The 21,215-nt window shown below is 38.9% G+C and overlaps 1 protein-coding gene across 2 annotated transcripts in view; it reads right to left on the bottom strand.

Annotated features, from left to right (window-relative positions):
- The window catches only part of LOC126268215 (transmembrane protein 245), a 266,256-nt gene that overhangs the window by 171,140 nt on the left and 73,901 nt on the right, over window positions 1–21,215 (bottom strand). For both annotated transcript variants that reach the window (XM_049973842.1, XM_049973843.1), the window contains exon 7: window positions 15,943–16,110. In XM_049973842.1, coding sequence (XP_049829799.1) covers window positions 15,943–16,110 — 168 coding nt within the window. The remainder of the gene's footprint in view (window positions 1–15,942; window positions 16,111–21,215) is intronic.

The following is a 21,215-nucleotide window of genomic DNA, read 5'->3' on the forward strand; positions in this document are numbered from 1 at the left end:
AAACATCACTGACTGGAGAAGAGCATATATGCCGACAAGAAAAGAAAAATTTCCCAGATTTTTCTTGGTTAAAAACACACTTTTTCCCAAGTGGAATTACACTTTTTCATGGCTGAAAATATTCTATACCCCCTCATGAAAGCACATTTTTCCCATGTCAAGTGACAATATATTTTCCCTTAGAGCTGTAAAGCTTATCAATCCTTTGAGTGGTAAAGGGTTTATACACTGATATAGAACTTCCTGATACTTGAGGAAATGAAACCCACCAAAAATAATGCATTTTGGAAAAATACAAATCCCACCAAATATAGCATGGTAGCTTCTGAGCACTGAAATCAAGACTGTGAAGTGTTTATGTCAGCTAGTCATAGCACATGTCACACAATCTCTGCACCCAACAACAGCAAATATTTAGAGCATAGGACATGTGATGTAGTCTGGCAACAGCAACATCACTGTTAAATAGAGGGAACACACAAACAGGAAAAGTTTAAATTAATATACACACAGTATAGCTATGAGAAAACCTAAGATTTAATACATAGTATTGGCCATATACCCCCCCCCCCACCCCCCACCCTGAGGGTGTGGTTAGGAAGGATCCTAAGAGCACAGCTTAAGCTGCAGCAGCTCAATATTTCTTACAAGTACAATTATGACTATCACTCCTGTCCACCGAAAATTTCGTGGGTTACCTAGCTGGATAACCGAGCACTTCAACTTTTCCATATAAAAGCCAAGTATTTGTAACATTGCTCAAGAATTCACCTGGCACGTTCTTTGAAGGATAATTACACTGAGGAGCCAAAGACACTGGGAGACCTGCCTAATATTGTGTATGGCCCCCAACGAGCATGCAGAAGTGCTGCAGCATGACATGGCATGGACTCTACTAATGCCTTAAGTTGTGCTGGGGGGAATTAACACCATTAATCCTGCAGGGCTGTCCATAAATCCAAAAGAGCACAAGGGGTGGACATTTCTTCTGAGCAGCATGTTGCAAGGCCTCCCATATACACTCAATAATGTTCATGTCTGGGGAGTTTGGTGGGCAGCGGAAGTGTTTGAACTTGAAAGAGAGTTCCTGTAGTCACTCTGTAGCAATCCTGGATGTGTGGGGTATTGCATTGTGCTGCTGGAATTGCCCAAGTCCGTCGGAATGCACAATGGACTCAAATGGATGCAGGTGATCAGACAGGATGCTTTCATACATGTCACCTGTCAGAGTTGTATCTAGACATATCAGGGGTCCCATATCACTCCAACTGTACACACGCCACACCGTTACAGAGCTTCCCCTGCTGACATGCAGGGTCTATGGATTCATGAGGTTGTCTCCATACCCATACATGTCCATCTGCTCAAAACAATTTGCAACGAGACTCGTCCAACCACACACCATGTTTCCAGTCATCAACAGTCCAATGTCAGTGTTGACGGGCCCAGGTGAGTCATAAGGCTTTGTGTCATGCAGTCATCAAAGGTACACGCGCGGGCCTTCGGCTCCAAAAGCCTGTATTGATGATGTTTCGTTGAATGGCTCACACGCTGATACTTGCTGAAGGCTCAGCATTGAAATCTGCAGCAATCTGTAGAAAGGTTCCACTTGTCATGCTGAATGATTCTCTTCAGTCATCATTGGTCCCGTTCTTGCAGACTCTTTCTCCAGCCACAACGATGTCAGAGATTTGATGTTTTAGCAGATTCCCGATATATACAGTACACCTGTGAAATGGTCTATGGGAAAATCCCTACTTCATCGCTACTTCAGAAATGCTGTATCCCATTGCTATAACAGACTGTAACACCACATTCAAACTCACTCAAATCTTAATAACCTACCATTTTAGCAGCAGTAACTGATCTAACAGCTGCGCCAGACACATGTTGTTTTATATATGTATTAATGACTTTGGCACTGTATTCTGCCTGTTTACATATCTCTGTGTTTGAATACACATGCCTATACCAGTTTCTTTGGCACTTCTGTGTTTGTGCCCCCCCCCCCCCCCCCCTGTTATTGTATAATTTTTTATCTACAAAAGAGCTAAAATAAATGTAAAAAACTAACTTTGAAGCTTTGTCTTTTTTAGCACATTATAACAAATCAGCCAGTAAAATTTTAAAAAACAACATAAATGGCTGGTCTTCTGAACCCAAAATTTTTCTAAGTGGGTGGTCCTCAAAGTGTCAAGTTTTGAGTGTGGTTCAAATGCTCCATGAATTACGAAATTTACTGGACATTCTCACACAAACATACATCATCTTGTGTGAAAGGAAATTTTGTTTAAAAATGTCACTTCTCAAACCACCATTCATAATATTTTCCATAGACATATAAAACCTAAATAGCTGTGATGTCCTCACCAAAGCTGTTTGTTGTTATGAAGTTTTACATGGACCTAAAGCCTTTGACATATCTTCCTGTTAGCAGGCACCTGTGTTTGCAATGTGTTTTGTTGTTATAAATGGTACATTTTCTCTGCAATTAAAATTTTATTTTGGTGTTATTCCCTCATGTATGTTTCATTACTGCGGTATTATTTGGCAGTAGTGGGCTGAAGAAAAATTCTCTGTTAGAGTATCAGTTCTTGCCAGACAAAATTACAAAAATTTAACTGGAAACTAAATCAATGAAGAATTCCTGGAAATCTAAAAAATTTCAGGTTTTTTCCTGGATGGAAAAATATGTGGGTTTACCCCAGATATTCCAGTTGTCCTGGGACATATACACCCTGCGCAGGTCAATTTTTACATTTAGTTCAGAAATTGAAATCTTTTCAGGACTCCGCCCTATTGTGCAACACCAAATTTGGATCCACTGAAAAAGATTCAGTGTTAATATATGTTAGCATGAAACATGCTTGGCTACAACAATAAAATGAGGTATCAACATCATTATTACGATTCGACCATGAATATTAATCACATATCATAGATACACAATATTAATTACTGAAGGTGTCGTGTTATAAAGTGGAGGAAACTACACAGGCAGAGTGATCTTTATACTCGCCCCTCCCCTGCACATGCGCGTGCGTCACTCATTGCACATGCAGAATCAAACGTGTGAGTGAGCTGGTACCACATATGTTTTGTCAGTCAAGTTACAAATGCACATGTCCATCTACATTCCCAAAAGGCCTCAGTGGACTGCAGCATGTGCAACAGGCTGCACTGTTTGACAAAAGTGCCAAATCATAAATGAATGAGCCATTATTAGTCCTGCAAGCACATAATTAGAATTAATCAAAACACGGTGCTCAAAACTGGCACATTGTAATAAATCAACCATGGCAATGCGAGCAACAAATCAAGCATGTTTGTTTACATTATCACACTGTTTGTATGACTATGACAGGAGAGTAAACCACTGACATATACCAACTCAGGTTCAGATGTAAGTATGCTACCATACAGACAGAGTGAACAGCTCCAGTGGGCACACCTTTCTACCTTACTGCAGCCAATAACTCACACATATGGCACATATGGCAAGCATGAAGAAACAGTTGACTTCAGCTTCAGTCCAAAGTTCAAATGGAAGTTCGTACTAGCAAATGTCATGGAAGCAATAATGGGAGTGGACTGAATGTCACAGACAACATGCGCACTGATGTGGTAACAGGTAATGGTACTACCAATACCATCACCTCACTCTACAATTCTGTTATACCAGAGACCAGACTAAGTTATAACAAGCTTATGTAATGTACTGCATACCACAGTGCACTATATTAGGACAACACCACATCAACACGTCTCTTATTGGCACCTAACCATTTTTCCATGGCAAAATCAGAATTTCTGTGGGCATCACCATTACATATTTTGAGTCATCTGTTTCCTGACTGGTTTGATGCAGCTCACTATCAATTCCTCCCTTTTGCCAATCTCTTCATTTCAGAGTAGTATCTCAAAGTAGCACTGCCCTACAACCCTATATTCTCCATTTTTTGCTAAATGTATTCTAATCTGTACCTTTCTCTAAAGTTTTTACCCTATAGAGTTCCCTCTAGTACCACGGAAGTTATTCCCTGGTATCTTAAAATATGTCCTATCATCCCCTCTCTTCTTCTTGTCAGCATTTTTCATATGTTGCTTTCTTCGCAGATCCTACGAAGAACTTCCTCATTCCTAAACTTATCAGTCCATCTAATTTTCACCAATTTTCTGTAACATCACATTTCAAACACTTAATATTCTCTCCTGTTCCAGTTTTCCCACAGTCCATGACTCATTATCATACAATGGTGTATTTCAAACGTACATTCTCAGAAATTTCTTCCTCAAGTTAAGACCTATGGCCAGGAATGTCCTCTTTGCCTTTTTTGAAAGAATTAATCTGCACTGGTTGTCTTTTATCAAAAATTACTACCAGTTTTGCACCACTAGAAGACACATCCTCCCAGAGATTCTTTTCAGAAAATCATCGCCAAGTGATGACTGCCTTATTTCCACTCCTCATCATTCATGTCAAGTTGTAAGCAAATAGCACGCTAAAACCAGTAGTCCATATTTAAAACTGAGGGGATAGCAGAACCGTTCCACAAACATGAAGCTGGTTGAGTGTCAGCAGGCAAGGCAGTTGTGATTTTTATTAAAAGGTATTCAATATGTTCTTTGCCTTTGCTTTTTGCTTTTTATACCCACTTTGCTTTATCCATCACTTTGCTTCCATTGCTTCCAAGGTGGCAGAATTTCTGAACTTCCTCTATGTTGGGATCACCAATTTTTAAGATAACTGTTGAGTACATAGTTCCGCGTAGTCAGCGCGTACACAACTTTCTCACTAGAGCGCGCCCCGCTAAGCACAACAGGGCAGGTGCAGCGCTTGTCCATCTCCACACTACGAGATGGCACTGTCTTAGAGACTGACCAAATCCTGCTTCCACCGATCTACTATTAATATGTGATGCAGCCAATGAGATTGCTGCTAACGTAGAACATTTTCTCCTCGCGGATCACACTCACGCAGTGATACCTGAACGCTCGAGATAATATAACGAGTGTACAGACCTCCGATTAGTCAGTCTGACTTAGTCTGTACCAGTCTATAGTCAAGTTTCAGTCTGCACCTAATAAGATTACCATATTCCTGTACACAGCCATGAAGAGAAATGTATAGACACTTTGTCAAGCATCAGAGATATGTGAGAATAAGATTAACGTACCAAGACCAAAGGAACTTCAGATTGTCAATTGTAAATAGCATCCAGAACCAAGTTAAGTTATTTTTATGCTTGTTATGTGTATGAAAATTAATCAAGTTCTGTTTAAAGTTGGTCACTGTCAATCTACTACTCTAAGCGTGCAAGTGGCATTTCTATCGTCTGACCTAACGGCAGAAGATAAACATGCCACGATAAGACCACGAGACATATTGCTGACACTCGCCTACTTCGTTAGAGCGACAAGTCAAACAATCCGATGGTGTGTGTACCGAAGGTCTTACAGTATGCACACCACAATAACCTTCTTGCTATTCTTGTTTTGGCTACTTCTCATTACTTTTGATTTTTTCCAGTTTATGTTGTGTGCTCATTAGACTGTTCATTCCATTCAACAGATCCTGCAGTTTTTCTTCACCTTCAATGAGGATAGCAATGTCATCAGTAAATCCTATCCTCAATAGCCCTTCACCCTGGACTTTAATTCCACTTTTGAACCTTGCTTTTGTTTCCATCACTGCATCTTCGATGCACAGATTCAACAGTAGAAATAAAAAAGACAACATCCCTGCCTTACTGCATGTTTAATCCAGGTACTTTGTTCTTGGTCTTCCAAACTTCTTGTCCCCTCTTCGATATTGTATGTATAAAATATTACCTGTCATACCCCTTAGCTTACTCCTATTTTTCTCAGAATTTCAAACCTATTATTAACTGCAATTTTCAGGACTGCCTCTCTGGTGCCTTTACCTTTTCTAAATCCTAACTGCCCATCATCTAACAGATCCAAAATTTTCTTTCCTTTCTTCTACATATTATTTGCCAGAAACTTGGATGAATATGCTGTTAAGCTGACTGTACAATGGTTTTCCCACTTTTCTGCTCTTGCTGTCTTCAGATTGGTATCCATGATTCATGATATTTTTCCAAAAGTGTGATGTCATGTCTCCAGTCTCATGGAATCTACACACCAACTTGAATAGTTTTTTATTACAACTTCCCCCCAATGACTTTAGAAATTCCAATTGATCTCAAGTCTTCCAGCACTCTTTTAAAATCCTGACTCTAATAACAGATCCCTAATCTCCTCCATATCAACTCCAATTTCTTCTTCTATCATGGCATAAGACAACCCCATATCCACACAGAAGCCTTCAACTACTCATTCCAGTTATCCACTCTGTCATCTTTGTTCAACAATGGATTTCCCAATGCACTTTTAATGTTTGCACCCTTGTTTTAATTTCATCGAAGGTTGTTTAGAGTCAGTCCTTACAACTATCATTTCTTTTTCAATTTCTGCACATTTTTCTTCAAGCATTTTGTCTTGGCTTTCCTGCACTTCTTATTTTTTCATTTCTTAAGTGATTTAGATTGATGTACTCCTATCTTTCTCTCAACACTTTTGTACTTCCTTCTTTTGCCGCTTAATTGATGTATTTCTTCAAATACTCGTGGTTCCTTCACAGTCCTTTTCCCTGTACCCAATTCTCTCTAGCCAATATCTGTGATAGTTCTTTTTAGCGATGTCTACTATTCTTCAGAACTATTTCTTATCACAGTATCCACATCCTTATTAAACTTCAAAACCTTCTGATCATTCCTCAATACTTCAGTGTTCCAACTTCCTTCCACAGTTGAGTCTACTCTTCATCATCACTAAACTGTGATCTGTGTCTATATCCGCTCCTTGGTAGGACTTAGAATTGAATATCTGACTTCAGAACCTCTCTTTGACCATGATGTAATTCAGCTGGAATCTTTCAGCACCTTGGGCCTTTGCCAAGTATACCACCACAGGGTTTATACGTGGCCGAGGAAAAACAAAATTCCCGAATTTTTCCCGGAATTCCCGGTTAAAAGTGTACTTCCTCCCGGGTGAAAATACACTTTTTCCGTGTTAAGTGAGAGTATACTTTTCCTTGGAACTGTTAAAGTTACCAGTCTTTTGAATGGTTATAGTTTTATACACCAGCGTAGAATTTCCCAGCACTTTAGCAAAAGAAACTCAGGTAACAAAACACGTTTTGGGAAGATGTCCGACGTGCAGCAACATGTACACTGTATTTTCGTATTATGAAAGTATACATTGGAATTCCACCAAACACCCCATGTTACTTTCCTAAGTATTGAAATCGAGATTGCGATGTGCTTTTGTAAGCCAGTCATAGCTCACGTCACATGATCTCGCCAGCCGATAACAGCGGATATTCAGAACATAGGACACGTAATGTAGTCAGCCAATAGCAACATCACTGTTACGTAGCGCGAACACACAAATAGGAAAAGTTTATGGTTTAAATTAATAGACTTAGTGTTGCAACAAGAAAAGAAACACTTTCACTTATAATGTTGCCCCTTTTTGCATGTGTTACACTTTAAGATACATCAGACAAATGTGCCAGTAAAATTTTTAAGAACAACATAAATGTCAGATCTTCAGGGCTCGAAATTATTCTAAGTCATCGTACTTAAAGAGCTGATTTTTAAATGAGAGTCACCCATCATTCAACTTGCATAAAACGAAATTTATTTTGAAAGTAACAGTTTTCAAAGTACCATTCACAACATTTTCCCGCGACCTGTTAGAAATAGATTTCAGCAGTTGCCAGATAACAAGTGTCACTGCACTTGCGCAGCTATGCAGGAAGCCTGTATGTTCGTATGTGTAAAACATTAAAAGATCTTACATAATGCCATAAAAGAAAACAAGGCATTAGAGAATACCTCAAGAGCACGGGAATTTCGTGCACAATATTAAAATGCATAATTCGGCTGAAAGTGCACATTCGTATGTAAATTTTCTTGGAATCCCAGTACTGTATTATCTCATGTTTGGTTCTTTATTATGGCATAATGCCATATGTGCCAGAAGATCAAAACATGCACTTGAAATGCAGCGAACAGTTGAAACTAGCCAATAGTGTGGGAGTAAACTCTCCATTTCAAATAAATTGGCTGGCTCAGCGGGAAAGATTAATTAAAGCCCAATTTCTTTAGCAAATCGACAAAAATAACTTCATTGTTCTGAAAGGCGATTAATGCTTGACTGTCAGAAAGGGGACATAAAACAAAATCTGAAGCTAATAATATATTTTAGCCTTCCGTAATTATGCAAAAGTATTTTAATTCACTTGATAGCTCCCGGGCACAGAAATCTGTTTTGTTTCCATTTAATGTGAGAGCAATAAACAAAAAGGAAAAAGCAAAATCATTAAACGTAACACGGGTCACGTGAGACTACCCATCTCCCCATTACAACTTAATACTGCTCTGTGGATCAGCCCCAGATCTGCGGTATTTCCGAACCGGGTCAATAGTAGATAGTGGCGCCCTCCTCCCTCGAGCGTTTGAGGTAGGACGTCAAAAATTTTAAAAATCTAGTTTTCAAAAATATCCCCATTTTGTAGCGCACATCTTTCTGAAGAGTCTGATACGTAAAGCGTAGGCATATGAGGAAATGTTTGGTCTTAAATGTGCCAATGTGCAGTGCCACATCTCTTCACACAGCTTTCTTCTATCGCACGTCACTGTATTTCGCTCTGTGGAACTCAGATGTGTAACAATTTGTAATGGGTGCCACCAAACTGTATTCATGGCAGTGGAAATTAAAATGTCCTGTGGTGCCACTCCTGCTCCCAGTCAGCCGGTTTGACAACTTGCCCCTGTTTAAAACAAACTCACAATTAATACTGGATTGGGTTATTTGTAAACTGGAGAACAGGAACTCTTCACAAAATGTGCACTCTTTATAGCCTATTAGTTAATAACTTTATGTTTTGTGTGACATAAAATTAAACATGGGATACATAAAACCAGTAAAGACAATAGACAAGCAAGACAGTAGACATTTCTTCACTCTTTAAATTCTATCATTGCTTTTGTTACTAACCTTATTACAGCTTTACATGGCGTGCTTTCCTTTTGGGAAAGAATCCATTAGCTCATCAAAGTTAGTTACATGCAAAAACCAAATGCCGTTGTCCAATACTGAAAAAGCTATTAATACCTATGAATAGTACCCAAGACTGGTGTGTTTTCTCGGTCTGATTTCGTGTATTTTGTCACTGTCTGCTAAATAACACGAAGTACGTCTCCCTAATATTGCATCAATTTTAACACACACCACCACTGTATTGGCACAAATGGTCATTTTTAATAACACAATAGAATATAATAACAAAGTAACAATATCAAATGCTTATTAGGCCTCCTACAAGAAATAAGTTTCATATTAGGAAATAGTTTCACATTTCATTCATACGCTCTAGCTTCTGAAGCATGAGATTGAAAAGTAGTAGTACAAATTTTTTATATAAATTTGGAATCGTCATATTCTTCCATAATTTGTGTGATGTCCCCGTTTCTTCTCCTTCCTCGTTATAACAAACAATCTTGTCATCACTAATTCTGTAACTATTCAACCAGGGTTGAAACTTATTCTCTGGTTGACTTGACTAATCCTGCAACAGCCACTGGTGTAGTTATCCTGCGTTTATTCTACGGTTAGGCGTTATTACGTGTTCGTATAACATGTTTTCCGTGCTACTCCCAGAATAGAACTTTAGTGGCTGCTACCCGGGGACTGTACAACTGGCCCTTACCATTGTAGCATTCTGACAAAAAAATTTCTGGCAAAATTTCATTTTCTTGGTTACAACGAGAAAATAATACGTAATATTTCTTACCTGTTATTCAACAGGGATGCGTTTCAAAATAATATGAATAATCGATAGACCGACATGCGCTGGATGCTAGGCGCTTTGTGAAATAAGGTCTCCCCCTCCCCAACAGAAATTGCCGCCCAGGCAGATATCCTAGTTTGCCCCGGGTTTTTCCCAGATCTCCCGGGTCCTATACACCCTGCACCACCACCACCACCACCCCACCTCCTCATCCTCATCCTCATCCTCCAATTCTTGAACACAGTATTCACTATTAACAGTTGACATTTATTGGCAAATTCAATTAGTCTGTCTCCTGCCTCATTTCTACTGCAAAGCCCATATTCTCCCACAATTCTGTCTTCTAGCCCTTCCCTACAATGGCATTTCAGTCCCCCATGATCATTAGTTTTCATTCCCCTTTACATACTGAATTACCCATTCCATATCCCTACAGAAGTACCACATCTATTTGTCTTCTGCTTGTGACACCGGCATTGAAGAACCGAAGAAATTGGTACACCTGCGTAATATGTGTAGGGCCCCCACGAGAACGCAGAAGTACAGCAACATGACATGGCATGGACTCGACGCCTGAAGCAGTGCTGGAGGACCAGCTTGAACAGTCCGCTGCTGACGTGCAGGGTCCATGGATTCATGGGGTTGTCTCCGTACCTGTACAAATCCTTCCGCTCGATACAATTTGAAACTAGGCTCATCCGACCAGGTAACACATTTCCAGTCATCAACAGTCCAATGTCGGTGTTGGTGGACCCAGGCGAAGTGTTAAGTTGTATGTCGTGCAGTCATCTACCTCTACGTCTACATCTACATCCATACTCCGCAAGCCACCTAACGGTGTGTGGCGGAGATTACCCTGAGTACCTCTCCGCAAGCCACCTAACGGTGTGTAGCGGAGGTTACCCTGAGTACCTCTATCAGTTCTCCCTTCTATTCCAGTCTTGTATTGTTCGTGGAAAGAAGGATTGTCGGTATGCTTCTGTGTGGGCTCTAATCTCTGATTTTATCCTCATGGTCTCTTCGCGAGATATGCGTAGGAGGGAGCAATATACTGCTTGACTCTTCGGTGAAGGTATGTTCTCGAAACCTTAACAAAAGCCCGTACCGAGCTTTCAAGGGTACATGAGAGGGTCTTCGGCTCCAAAAGCCCATATTGATGATGTTTTGTGGAATGGTTCACACACTGACACTTGTTGATGGCCCAAGATTGAAATCTGCAGCAATTTGCATACGGGTTGCACTTCTGTCATGCTAAACGATTCTCTTCAGTAGTCGTTGGTCCCGTTCTTGCAGGATCTTTTTCTGGCTGCAGTGATGTCGAAGATTGATGTTTTACAGGATTCCTGATATTCCCGGTACAGTTGTGAAAAGGTCGTACGGGAAAAACCCCACTTCATAACTACCTCGGGGATGCTGTGTCCCATCGGTCATGCGCCGGCAGTAACACCGCGTTCAAATTCACTTTAATCTTGATAACCTGCCATTGTAGCAGCAGTAACCAATCTATCAACTGCACCAGACACTTGTTGTCATATGGGCATTGCCGACCCCAGAGCCATATTCTACCTGTTTAGATACCTCTGTATTTGAATATGTATGCCTATACCAGTTTCTCTGGCTCTTCGCTGTACATCTGAACTACTGTCATCAGCATTGGTCTGGTATCAATTCTGATGAGAACTACTGCGTCACTAAACTGTTTGCAGTAAATCATTCTCTGTCCTACTTTCCTATTCGCAACGAGTCCTCCTCCTGTTATATCATTTTGTGCTGCTATTGACATGTCTCTATATTCATCTAACCAAAAATTATTATCTTCTTTCCATTGCAAATATACCTAGACTGAGCCTTTGCATTTCTCTTTCCAGTTTTTCTTACTTCCCTACCACATACAATTCCATTCTCCAACTCATAAAATACTATCCTTTCATTGGTTATATCATCTTTTTCTCATGGTCACCTCACCTTGGCAGTCCCTCCTCAGAGATCCAAATGGGAGACTAATTTAGAACAGTTTGCGCCAATGGAGACTGCAGCACGACACTCTTTCAATTACTGGCGACACGTCCTGTGTATACACATTATGTATCATTAATGGAGTGGTTTCCATTGTCTTCTGCACCCTTATGCGGCTGATCACTGCTGATTCTTATGCCTTTTAAGGGTAGTCACCCACCCATACAACAGGACAATTCCCTGGACCTCTGTCCGCACGTCTGGGCTCTTTGCAAAGGTCATTGGCAGAACAAAGGTGACTTCTTCTGTCAGAAGTCTTCGGCTACTGTTGCGAAGAAGAGAGTTGGCACTGAGGGTCCCCACTGAGATTAGCTCACTTTCAGTGCACTTGTGATCCCCCCCACTGGTAGCCAGTCCCTAATATAACGGGCTAGTGACTCGCTCTAGCTTCATATGGGTACTCTCTACAGCCAGATGACTCATGTGGTGTAGCACTAAATTTGTTTACGGGACACTGCGTATTGTTATGATTAAAAATCAGAGAACAATGTTTTCTAACTGAATATCATAACTTTCATAATACAAATTTAATGATTTAAGCAGCACACACAATTTGTTAGCATACTGCAGTGCCTAAAGCCAAGCAACTAACAATGCCAGCCATGCATCGACGATTGTGCATCTCTGCAGCACTCATTTGTGGGTGGGGTGGCTGTGTCAGCCACTGCATCAAAATCTGTACAGTAATTATAGAAAGCAGCCTTCACTTACATATGGAAAACATGCTGAAGTGCTGCAATTTATCGTAGTAGAGTTAATTTACACCAAATAAGTATAAATTATAGACACGAACCTTCCTTGTGAATCAGTGTGCCTACTTGTGATTATCTTCCATAACAGGAGAATGTACAAGGTGTACAACTTCGCTTCTGCTGTTTTTCCCTCAACATTTGACACTTTATTGAAACAAATTGGTTACACATGTATCATTCAAAGTACTTCCCATCCCTGGCCACTACTTTCTCCCATCTTTTGGGCAGTGTACGAATCCTGCGTCAAAAAAATCGTTCACCTTTGGAAGTGATCCATGAATCGATCCAATTTGTGACTTCTTCATGAGATCAGAAGTGTTGGTCAGCCAGGCCATGCATCATTGATCTAAATAGGTGATAGTCAGGGAGTGCAATGTCTGGAGAATATGGCGGGTGGGGTAGGAATTCCCATTTTAATGTTTCGAAGTACGTTTTGACGTCTTCTGCAATGTGGGGTCGAGCGTTGTCATGCTGCAAAATCACTTTTGCGTGCCTCTTGCTGTATTGCAGGCATTTGTCTTTTAATGCTCTGCTCAGATGCATTAATTCCATTTCATAACGAGTACCTGTGATTGTTTTACTTGGTTTTAACACCTCATAGTACATTACACCGAGCTGGTCCCATCAAATGCAGAGCATGATCTTGGAGCCATGAATATTCGGTTTGGCCATCAAGATGGAAGCATGCTGGGATATCCCCATGATTTTTTGTGTTTAGGGTTATCGTAATGAACCCATTTCTCCTCCGCGGTCACAATGCGATGCAGAAATCCCTTCCATTTTTGCCTCTGAAACAGCTGTTCACAAACACACAAACGCCGTTTAATGTCTCTTGGTTTCAGCTCACACGGGTCCCAAGTTCCTCCTTTCTGAATCATGCCCATAGCCTTGAGACGTTTTGAAATGGTTTGCTGTGTCACTCCCACTAATTGTGCCAGTTCTTCTTGAGTTTGACACAATCTTCACTCAGCAATGTCTCCAATTCTGCATCTTTGAAAACATTCTCTCTTGCACCACAATGCGACATTAAAATCACCATTCTTGAAGCATTAAAACCACTCACATCATGGCCTTTCACTATTAGCATTCTTACCATAAGTACTTGAGAGCATTCAATGAGACTCGGCCACTGTTTTCTTCATACTGAAACAAAACAGTAATATCTCCCTCAAATGATGAGAATGAGGCTCGTAAACTGACATTTTCAATCAAGAACAAATTTACGATGCAGACACAAATCGACTAATGGTTGAATGAGGTTATGTTGACTGAGGTCCAAGCCAACTGCCTGACATCTGCGATCTGTTTCTTTCGACCACTACTTAACATTGTCGCCACCTATCAGTAAACGGCAGAAACAAAATTGCACACTTTGTATGTAAACATGGATAGATTCTGGTAATAATAACTGTGTGTGGCTCAATGTCCTGGTATGAGTCTTTCAATGAAAAGTTACTTCAGACTTGCATCTCCAGAGACATTTATCCATCCAGGAAAATGCAACCTACAGTTAAATGTGGAATGCAAAACTTGTTTTGTTTCTGGAAAATCTCCACATGATAGAGACATGACTGCTACATTAAAAAACAAGAGACAAAACTGCTTGGTCTGACCAGAATGTGACCAAGCAACCATTCAGTTTTCAGGCGTGCACTATACCACCAGGTCCCATCTTGGATTCTGCTCAAGCTCCTCTGTGTTCTAGAGTTGTCACCTCAGTGTGATGTTCGACGGAATACGAAAATACTGTTTAATGGTAAATCGAATAAAATGTGTTCTATCTTTGGTGCAACACACCTCTGGAAAAGTAAAAGCCAGCTTACAAAAAGCAGCTTACTCGTCTCAACTGCTGCTCTTCGTAAATATGTTGCAAAATCTTTAGATTTTTTCCTCCTATAAACTGGAAGAAGCACAAACCAACTGGAGTGCATAAAATGAGAGGTGATGGCCCATGAACCATTAACCATTTACTTTCACTTTAAAGAAACTCATAGAGGTTTGTTCTGCCCAACAATTTCGCCAACTACAGTTCATTAGTCAATCTACGACAGATGTAAGACACGTAAATAGCCAACTACAGAGAAATTTGCTTGACACAGCATTAAAAAAAGGGAGAGGGGGGTGAGTGATACAGTATGTAATTTGTATCTTAAATCACAGCTTTCATGAAAGCTCATATACACTTTGATATCAATGGTACCAGTATTGTCACAGCGAACTTCCTGAAAGTGACTAAATCCATCCTATATGTTTCAATCTCCTTGACTAGGCTGATTGGGGCACCTGTTTTCATAAACTACAACTATTCTAAATACCAAATTGTATACTTTGTTCTTGCACTTTTTGTTTATTTCATATTATTAAATTCTGAGTTTTCCCTTTAGTCTGTTTACCACCACCAACTTTTCTATGGGGGGGGGGATAACCCAATGTTAGCCACCAACTTGAAGGAGCATGGATTCTGATTCTGGGGTAATCTTTCCAAGATAAATAGCTTTCCCAATAGTTTTCAAAGTTCATCTCCTCCTTCCTTACAAATGTGACACGATGATGGACTCAGAGTGGGAAGACAGGGCACTGTGGAATACATATCTGTCTCGTTCACTGACTAGGACATGTCCAGTTTGGAAGACCATGCCAGTAGCTGTACTGTCATTGCCGTTGTTCTTAGTGTCATACGACCACACAAAACTCTTCCCTCACATGGATAGGGCTACTTTAAGACAGTTTCTGATTTACTTACACAACAAATCTATTATTACCTCACAGTGTCAATTATTTTAATACTAATAAATAATCCTCAACTTCTTTTTAACTTACAGCATAGTTTAAGCTCTCGCACATGTCAACTTTCATTTTTAGGCAATATATTTTTAAAAAGTGTACCCTTATCTGTACTTATTTATTATATGTAGGGCACTTATCTGTACTTATATATTATATGTAGGACACTTAAAACTGCCACTACAATCACTGCTTTCTTCATTAACATCCTGTTCATTTCAGTAGGATACTTATGCCGACTATATTACCATCACATACAAGTACTCAAGTGAGTAACATCCCATGTACTCACTGAATAACAATCTACTCACATGAAAATATCACACCCTACCTTTTTCCACTGATTTGTTATGTTGTTATTTGCCTTCTGCTGTTTGAACTTCATAGGGATTATTCTTTACTGAAGAGAGATACTGACAGAAATAACTAGACAAAAGTTGAGATGTGAAAGTTTTGCGATAAGAAAAGTTGAATAACAATAAATCAAAACAAATTAAAGAGTGTATGCTAAAATATACAGATCATACTAACCAGCTTTGATATGCCTTCACGTCCATACACATACGCATTGTCCACCAGAGTATCAACCTGTTGTTCCCAATCTTTAGGAAGGAGTTCTGACAATTGCGAATTCTTCACTAACGTATTATTGATAGCACTACCCATTATTTGTACCAGATTTATACCTTCTGCATATACCTGCAATGATCAGATTTTGGAAGATTAATATTCAGAGACAGTGAACATTTATAAGTATTAAATATAGCTAATGTCAAGCGCTTAAGAAGTTTTTGAGCCACTCGTGTATCTGCGAACCTATTCCATATGCCCATACAGTCATTAATAGTCGTAGTGGGACACCATTTCAAAAAATTTTCAGGAATCTAGAAGCATGGCACCTGCCTTTAGCCCTTCATCCACATTTCAAGGATATCGTGCGAATAAAGGGCTAAATAAGCTTCAAGGGTGATGCTTTATTACTATGTCCTCCATGCAGGAGTCTGCACGAAAGTCAAACAATTGTACATTTGTATGATGCTCCTGTGTGAATGATTTATTAAATGTGAAATTAAAACTTCAACTTTCTTTTTAGTGTCTTCTATTGCCAAACCATGCTGGTCAATGACTGACTGCAAGAAGCCTTCGACCTGCTAGGTGATTTTATGTAGGACCAGAATTTTCTCGGGTTCTCAGCATCCATCACCAGTAGTTCTATTTTGGTAAATGCTGAGATCACATAAAAAGAAAGCTTGTAATATAAAATTTTTGGAATTGTTTGATGACATAACAATTTGCTTTTAAGGCACTAGTGTCATGGCGGAAGCACTTCTTTGTCGAGAAAAATTTGTCATTATTCATTAATTTTCTCTGAATTTGTTTAATTAATATAGTTTCATAATAGGAGTCATCCTTACTGATACTATATATCACATTCATCATGAGGCTCACTTTTTACTCAACCATTTGATTTTCTTCATTTCCACACCACTGAGCTTTTCGGAAACCCAGTCTAGACACAAAATTCACCATTAAGAAAACATCTACTCATAAACATGGATGAAAAACTGAACAAAAAGCCACTTTTTGGCAATCAATAAAAAGCAAATATTGAAACAGAAGTACTAGTAACGGCAGACTATAACAGAAAGCAATGAACAAAGATGATTCAACAACAGCAAAACAATGGAATGTTTATGCTCAGAACTGATTGCGCCAAAATGAGTTGGCTGTTTTCATTTGGTTGGTCCACGACGCCACGACGAGTTTCACTCGAAAGATTGAATGAATAATTCAACGGATATGTAAAACTACAACCGAACAAATCTACTGTTTTCCAGCAACTGACTAAATCGATTTTTTTCATTCAGTTGTTTCTATCACTGATTTTTCTAATGACTGAATGCTTGACTATGGACCACAAGTAACACAAAGTCCATTTTCCTCTGGACCAATTTCTTTCTTTAAATAATCATAAAAATTATGTGGTTTCTCGCAATGAGATATATTAAAACAATCAATATCTGACATTAAAAATAAAATTTTACTTTATGATGACAATGCATTAACAAAATCCACCTATTACCCAGAAAACAGCAAACTTACATCAATTTGGCTCCACTATAATACATTTGTTTCCAGTTCGACACATAGAAAAAGAATAATAGCAAAATCAGACTGGTTTGCATGAAATAAATACTTGCCTTAAAAACTATCACAAATTGAGTTGTAGAATGGCTACAGGAGGATTGTATTAACAGATAGAAATCAATAAATTGCATTCAATACTATGCTATAAGTTTTAGTTAGTTAAGCACATTTCAATTACAGCTTCTTTTCATTTTGGATGATTAACATTAATCTAAACAGCACTATTAAACAGAAGGAAACCTGTACCTATAAATATGAAAATTTCCTAGTAATAATTATTAATTTTGAGCTTATGGAACAAGGATGCCCATGGGGCAGGGCATGAGAGGAAGACAGGAGTGGGAACAGATGAAAAAAATTTAACTAGGACTTATGCATAAAAAAACTGAGGAAAAACAGACTGTAGTCTAGCTCTGTGGATGATCAAGAGCTCAAAGAAATGTATGAAGACATAAAAGAAATTACTGAGTTAGTTAAAAGATTCAAAAATTTAACCATGATGAGGAACAGGAATTTGACAGTAAGAAAAGAAAAAGAAAGAAAAGTAATAGGTGAATACGCACGGGGGGAAATGAATGAACGAGGAAGTCATCTGGTAGCACAAAGCGTAACTTAATCATTGCTAACATTTGGTTTAAGAATAATAAAAGAAGGTTGTATATACGGAAGAGGCTTGGAGACAACGGGAGGTTTCAAACAGATTACACAGGGTGAAGAAAAATTCCCACAGTCGATTTTGCAGTGTGATTTCTCACATAGTAGAAATACAAAAATGACTTTCTGACAGTTTCGTCCTGTGCACATTTCTGTCAGTAAATGGACATTAAATGGCAATTTTGCAACACTGTAATCACATGTACAGTAAATACCTCTATCATCATACAGGAGTATTGCTGTGCAGTTTTTGCAGTGGATAGCGTCTCGTGTTTGGGTTCAATTCTGAGTTGAGGGGTATATGTTTTTATTTGTTAACTGCAGTCTGCGTGGCACGGTATCTGGCATCTTAATTGGCATCAAGCAATTACAGTGGGTATTCTACAAAGCACTTACATACTATGAACACAGCAATGGAAGTATGATTCTTTTCACTGCTCAGCTCTGAGGACAATGTATTCTTTTGTAAACATCATACGGCCATGAATTTGGAAATTATTATTGTCACTGGTTGCTAATGTGTTACATCTGAGCAGACGTAAGCCCTACTGTGTGTAGTATAAATGACCAGTACATGTTATTTAACTGTGTGATCCTTTTTAGCATATTGAAATCGATATTGTTTTTGTAGTTGCTCTGTCCTATGACAGATCGTTTATTTCAGCAGTCAATTTCTAATTTGTCTGACCACATTTTTGTTATGTTCATTGTTACAAAACACTGAGATGTAAATATCGGATACATGTAGCTTAAGAAATAGTGTATGCTACAATGTTACATGGCAAAACGAAACTGGCAAATAAAAATAAATACCCAGAATCAAACCCTCGACCTCATTCATGCTAATACAAAATGCTACCTACTGCACCAACTGCACAGTACTACTACTGTATGCTGACAGAGGTGGTTACGTGATTACAGTGTTGCTAGATTGCCAATATTTAATGTCCCTTACTGATGGAAATATGGGTAGTATGAAATTTTGTGACAGACATTTTCGTGTTGCTAGCATGTGAGGAATTGTGCTACAAAGTCTGAAAGCACAAATTTTTCTTCACATTGTATAATGTTTAGGAAGAGATTTAGGAGCCACATCTTGAACTGTAAGACATTTCCAGGGGCAGATGTGGACTCTGACCACAATTTATTGGTTATGAAGTGTAGAATAAAATTGAATAAATTGCAGAAAAAGATAGGAAACTAAGGAGATGAAACCTGGATAGGTTGAAAGAACCAGAGGTTGCTGAGTGTTCCAGAGGTAGTATTAGGCAACGCTTGACAAGAACGGGAAAAAGGATGAAATAGTGAATGCAGCAGATGATCAAACAGGTACAAAGGCAAGGCCTAGTAGAAATCTCTGGGTAACAGAAGAGATACTGAATAAATTGATGAACGGAGAATGAAATAAATTGACGAAAGGAGAAAATTTAAAAATGCAGCAGGTAAAATGGAATACAAACACTGAAGAAATGAGATTGACAGGAAGTGGAAAATTACCAAGCAAGAATGGCTACAGAACAAATTTAAAGAGTTAGAAGCATATTTCACTGGGGAAAAGATGGATACCGCTTACAGTAAAATTAAAAAGGCCTTTGAGGAAAAGAGAAGCTGCTGTGTGAATATCAAGATCTCAGATGGAAAACCAGTACTACGCAAAGAAGCAAAAGCTGGAAGGTTGAAGGAGTATATAGATGGTCTATACAAGAGAGATGTACATGATGGCAATATTATAGAAATGGAAGTAGACGTAGATGAGGATGATACGGGACATATGATACAGCATGAAGAATTTGACAGAGCAAGGAAAGACTTACAACGTTCCATTATTACTATTGATAGTCTTGGAATAGGCAGCCCTGACAAAACTCTTCCATTTAGTGACCAAGACGTATAAGACAGGTGAAATACTCTCAGACTTCAAGAAGAATACAGTAATTCCAACTCCAAAGAAATCAGTTGCTGACAGGGACAAAACTACTGAACTATCAGTTTAATAAGGCATGGTTGCAAAATTATTAACACAAATTCTTTAAAGAAAAATGGAAAAATTTGTAGAGGCCAATCTTGGGGAAGATCAGTTTGGATTTCAGATAAATGTAAGGACACACAAGGTAATACTGACCCTACAACTTATCTTAGAAAATAGGTTAAAGAAAGACAAACCTACATTTATAGCATCTGTAGACTTAGAGAATGCTTTTGACAATTTTGACTGGAATCCTCTCTTTGAAATTCTAAAGGTGGCAGTGGTAAAATACAGGAAGCGAAACGCTATTTACAACTTTTACAAAAACCAGACAACGGTTATAAGAGTTGACAAGCGGGTGGCACTGGTTGGAAAGGGAGTGAGACAGGGTTGTAGCCTATCCCCAATGAAATTCAATATGTACACTGAACAAGCAGTAACGGAAGCAAAAGAAAAATTTGTAGTTGGAATTAAAGTTCAGAAAGAAGAAATAAAAGGTTTCAGGTTTGCCAATGACACTGTAATTCTGTCAGAGATAGCAAAGGACTTGAAAGAGCAGTTGAACGGAATGGATACTGTCTTGAGAGGAGGAAATGACATGAACAACAACAAAAGCAAAACAAGGATAATGAAATGTAGCCAAATTAAATCAGGTGATGCTAAGGGAATCAGGCTACGAAATGACACACTTAAAAGTAGTAGATGAATTTTGCTATTTGAAAAGGAAAATAACTGATGATGGCTAATGTAGAGAGGGTATAAAATGGGGACTGACAATGGCAAGAAAAGCATTTCTGAAGAACATAAATACGTTAACATAAAATACAGATTTAAGTGTTACAAAGTCTTTTTCTGAAGGTATTTGTCAGTAGTGTAGCCATTTATGAAAACGGAACATGCATGATGAAAGGTTTAGATAAAAAGAGAACAAAAGCTGCAGAAGAATGCTGGAGGTTAGATGGATCAATCACAAAATTAATGAGGAAGTACTAACTAGTATTGGGAAGCTGTGATGAAGCAAGCTGGGATCTCTTCA

Source organism: Schistocerca gregaria, chromosome 4 (assembly GCF_023897955.1).
Source record: "Schistocerca gregaria isolate iqSchGreg1 chromosome 4, iqSchGreg1.2, whole genome shotgun sequence".
NCBI classification, from domain to species: Eukaryota; Metazoa; Arthropoda; class Insecta; order Orthoptera; family Acrididae; genus Schistocerca; species Schistocerca gregaria.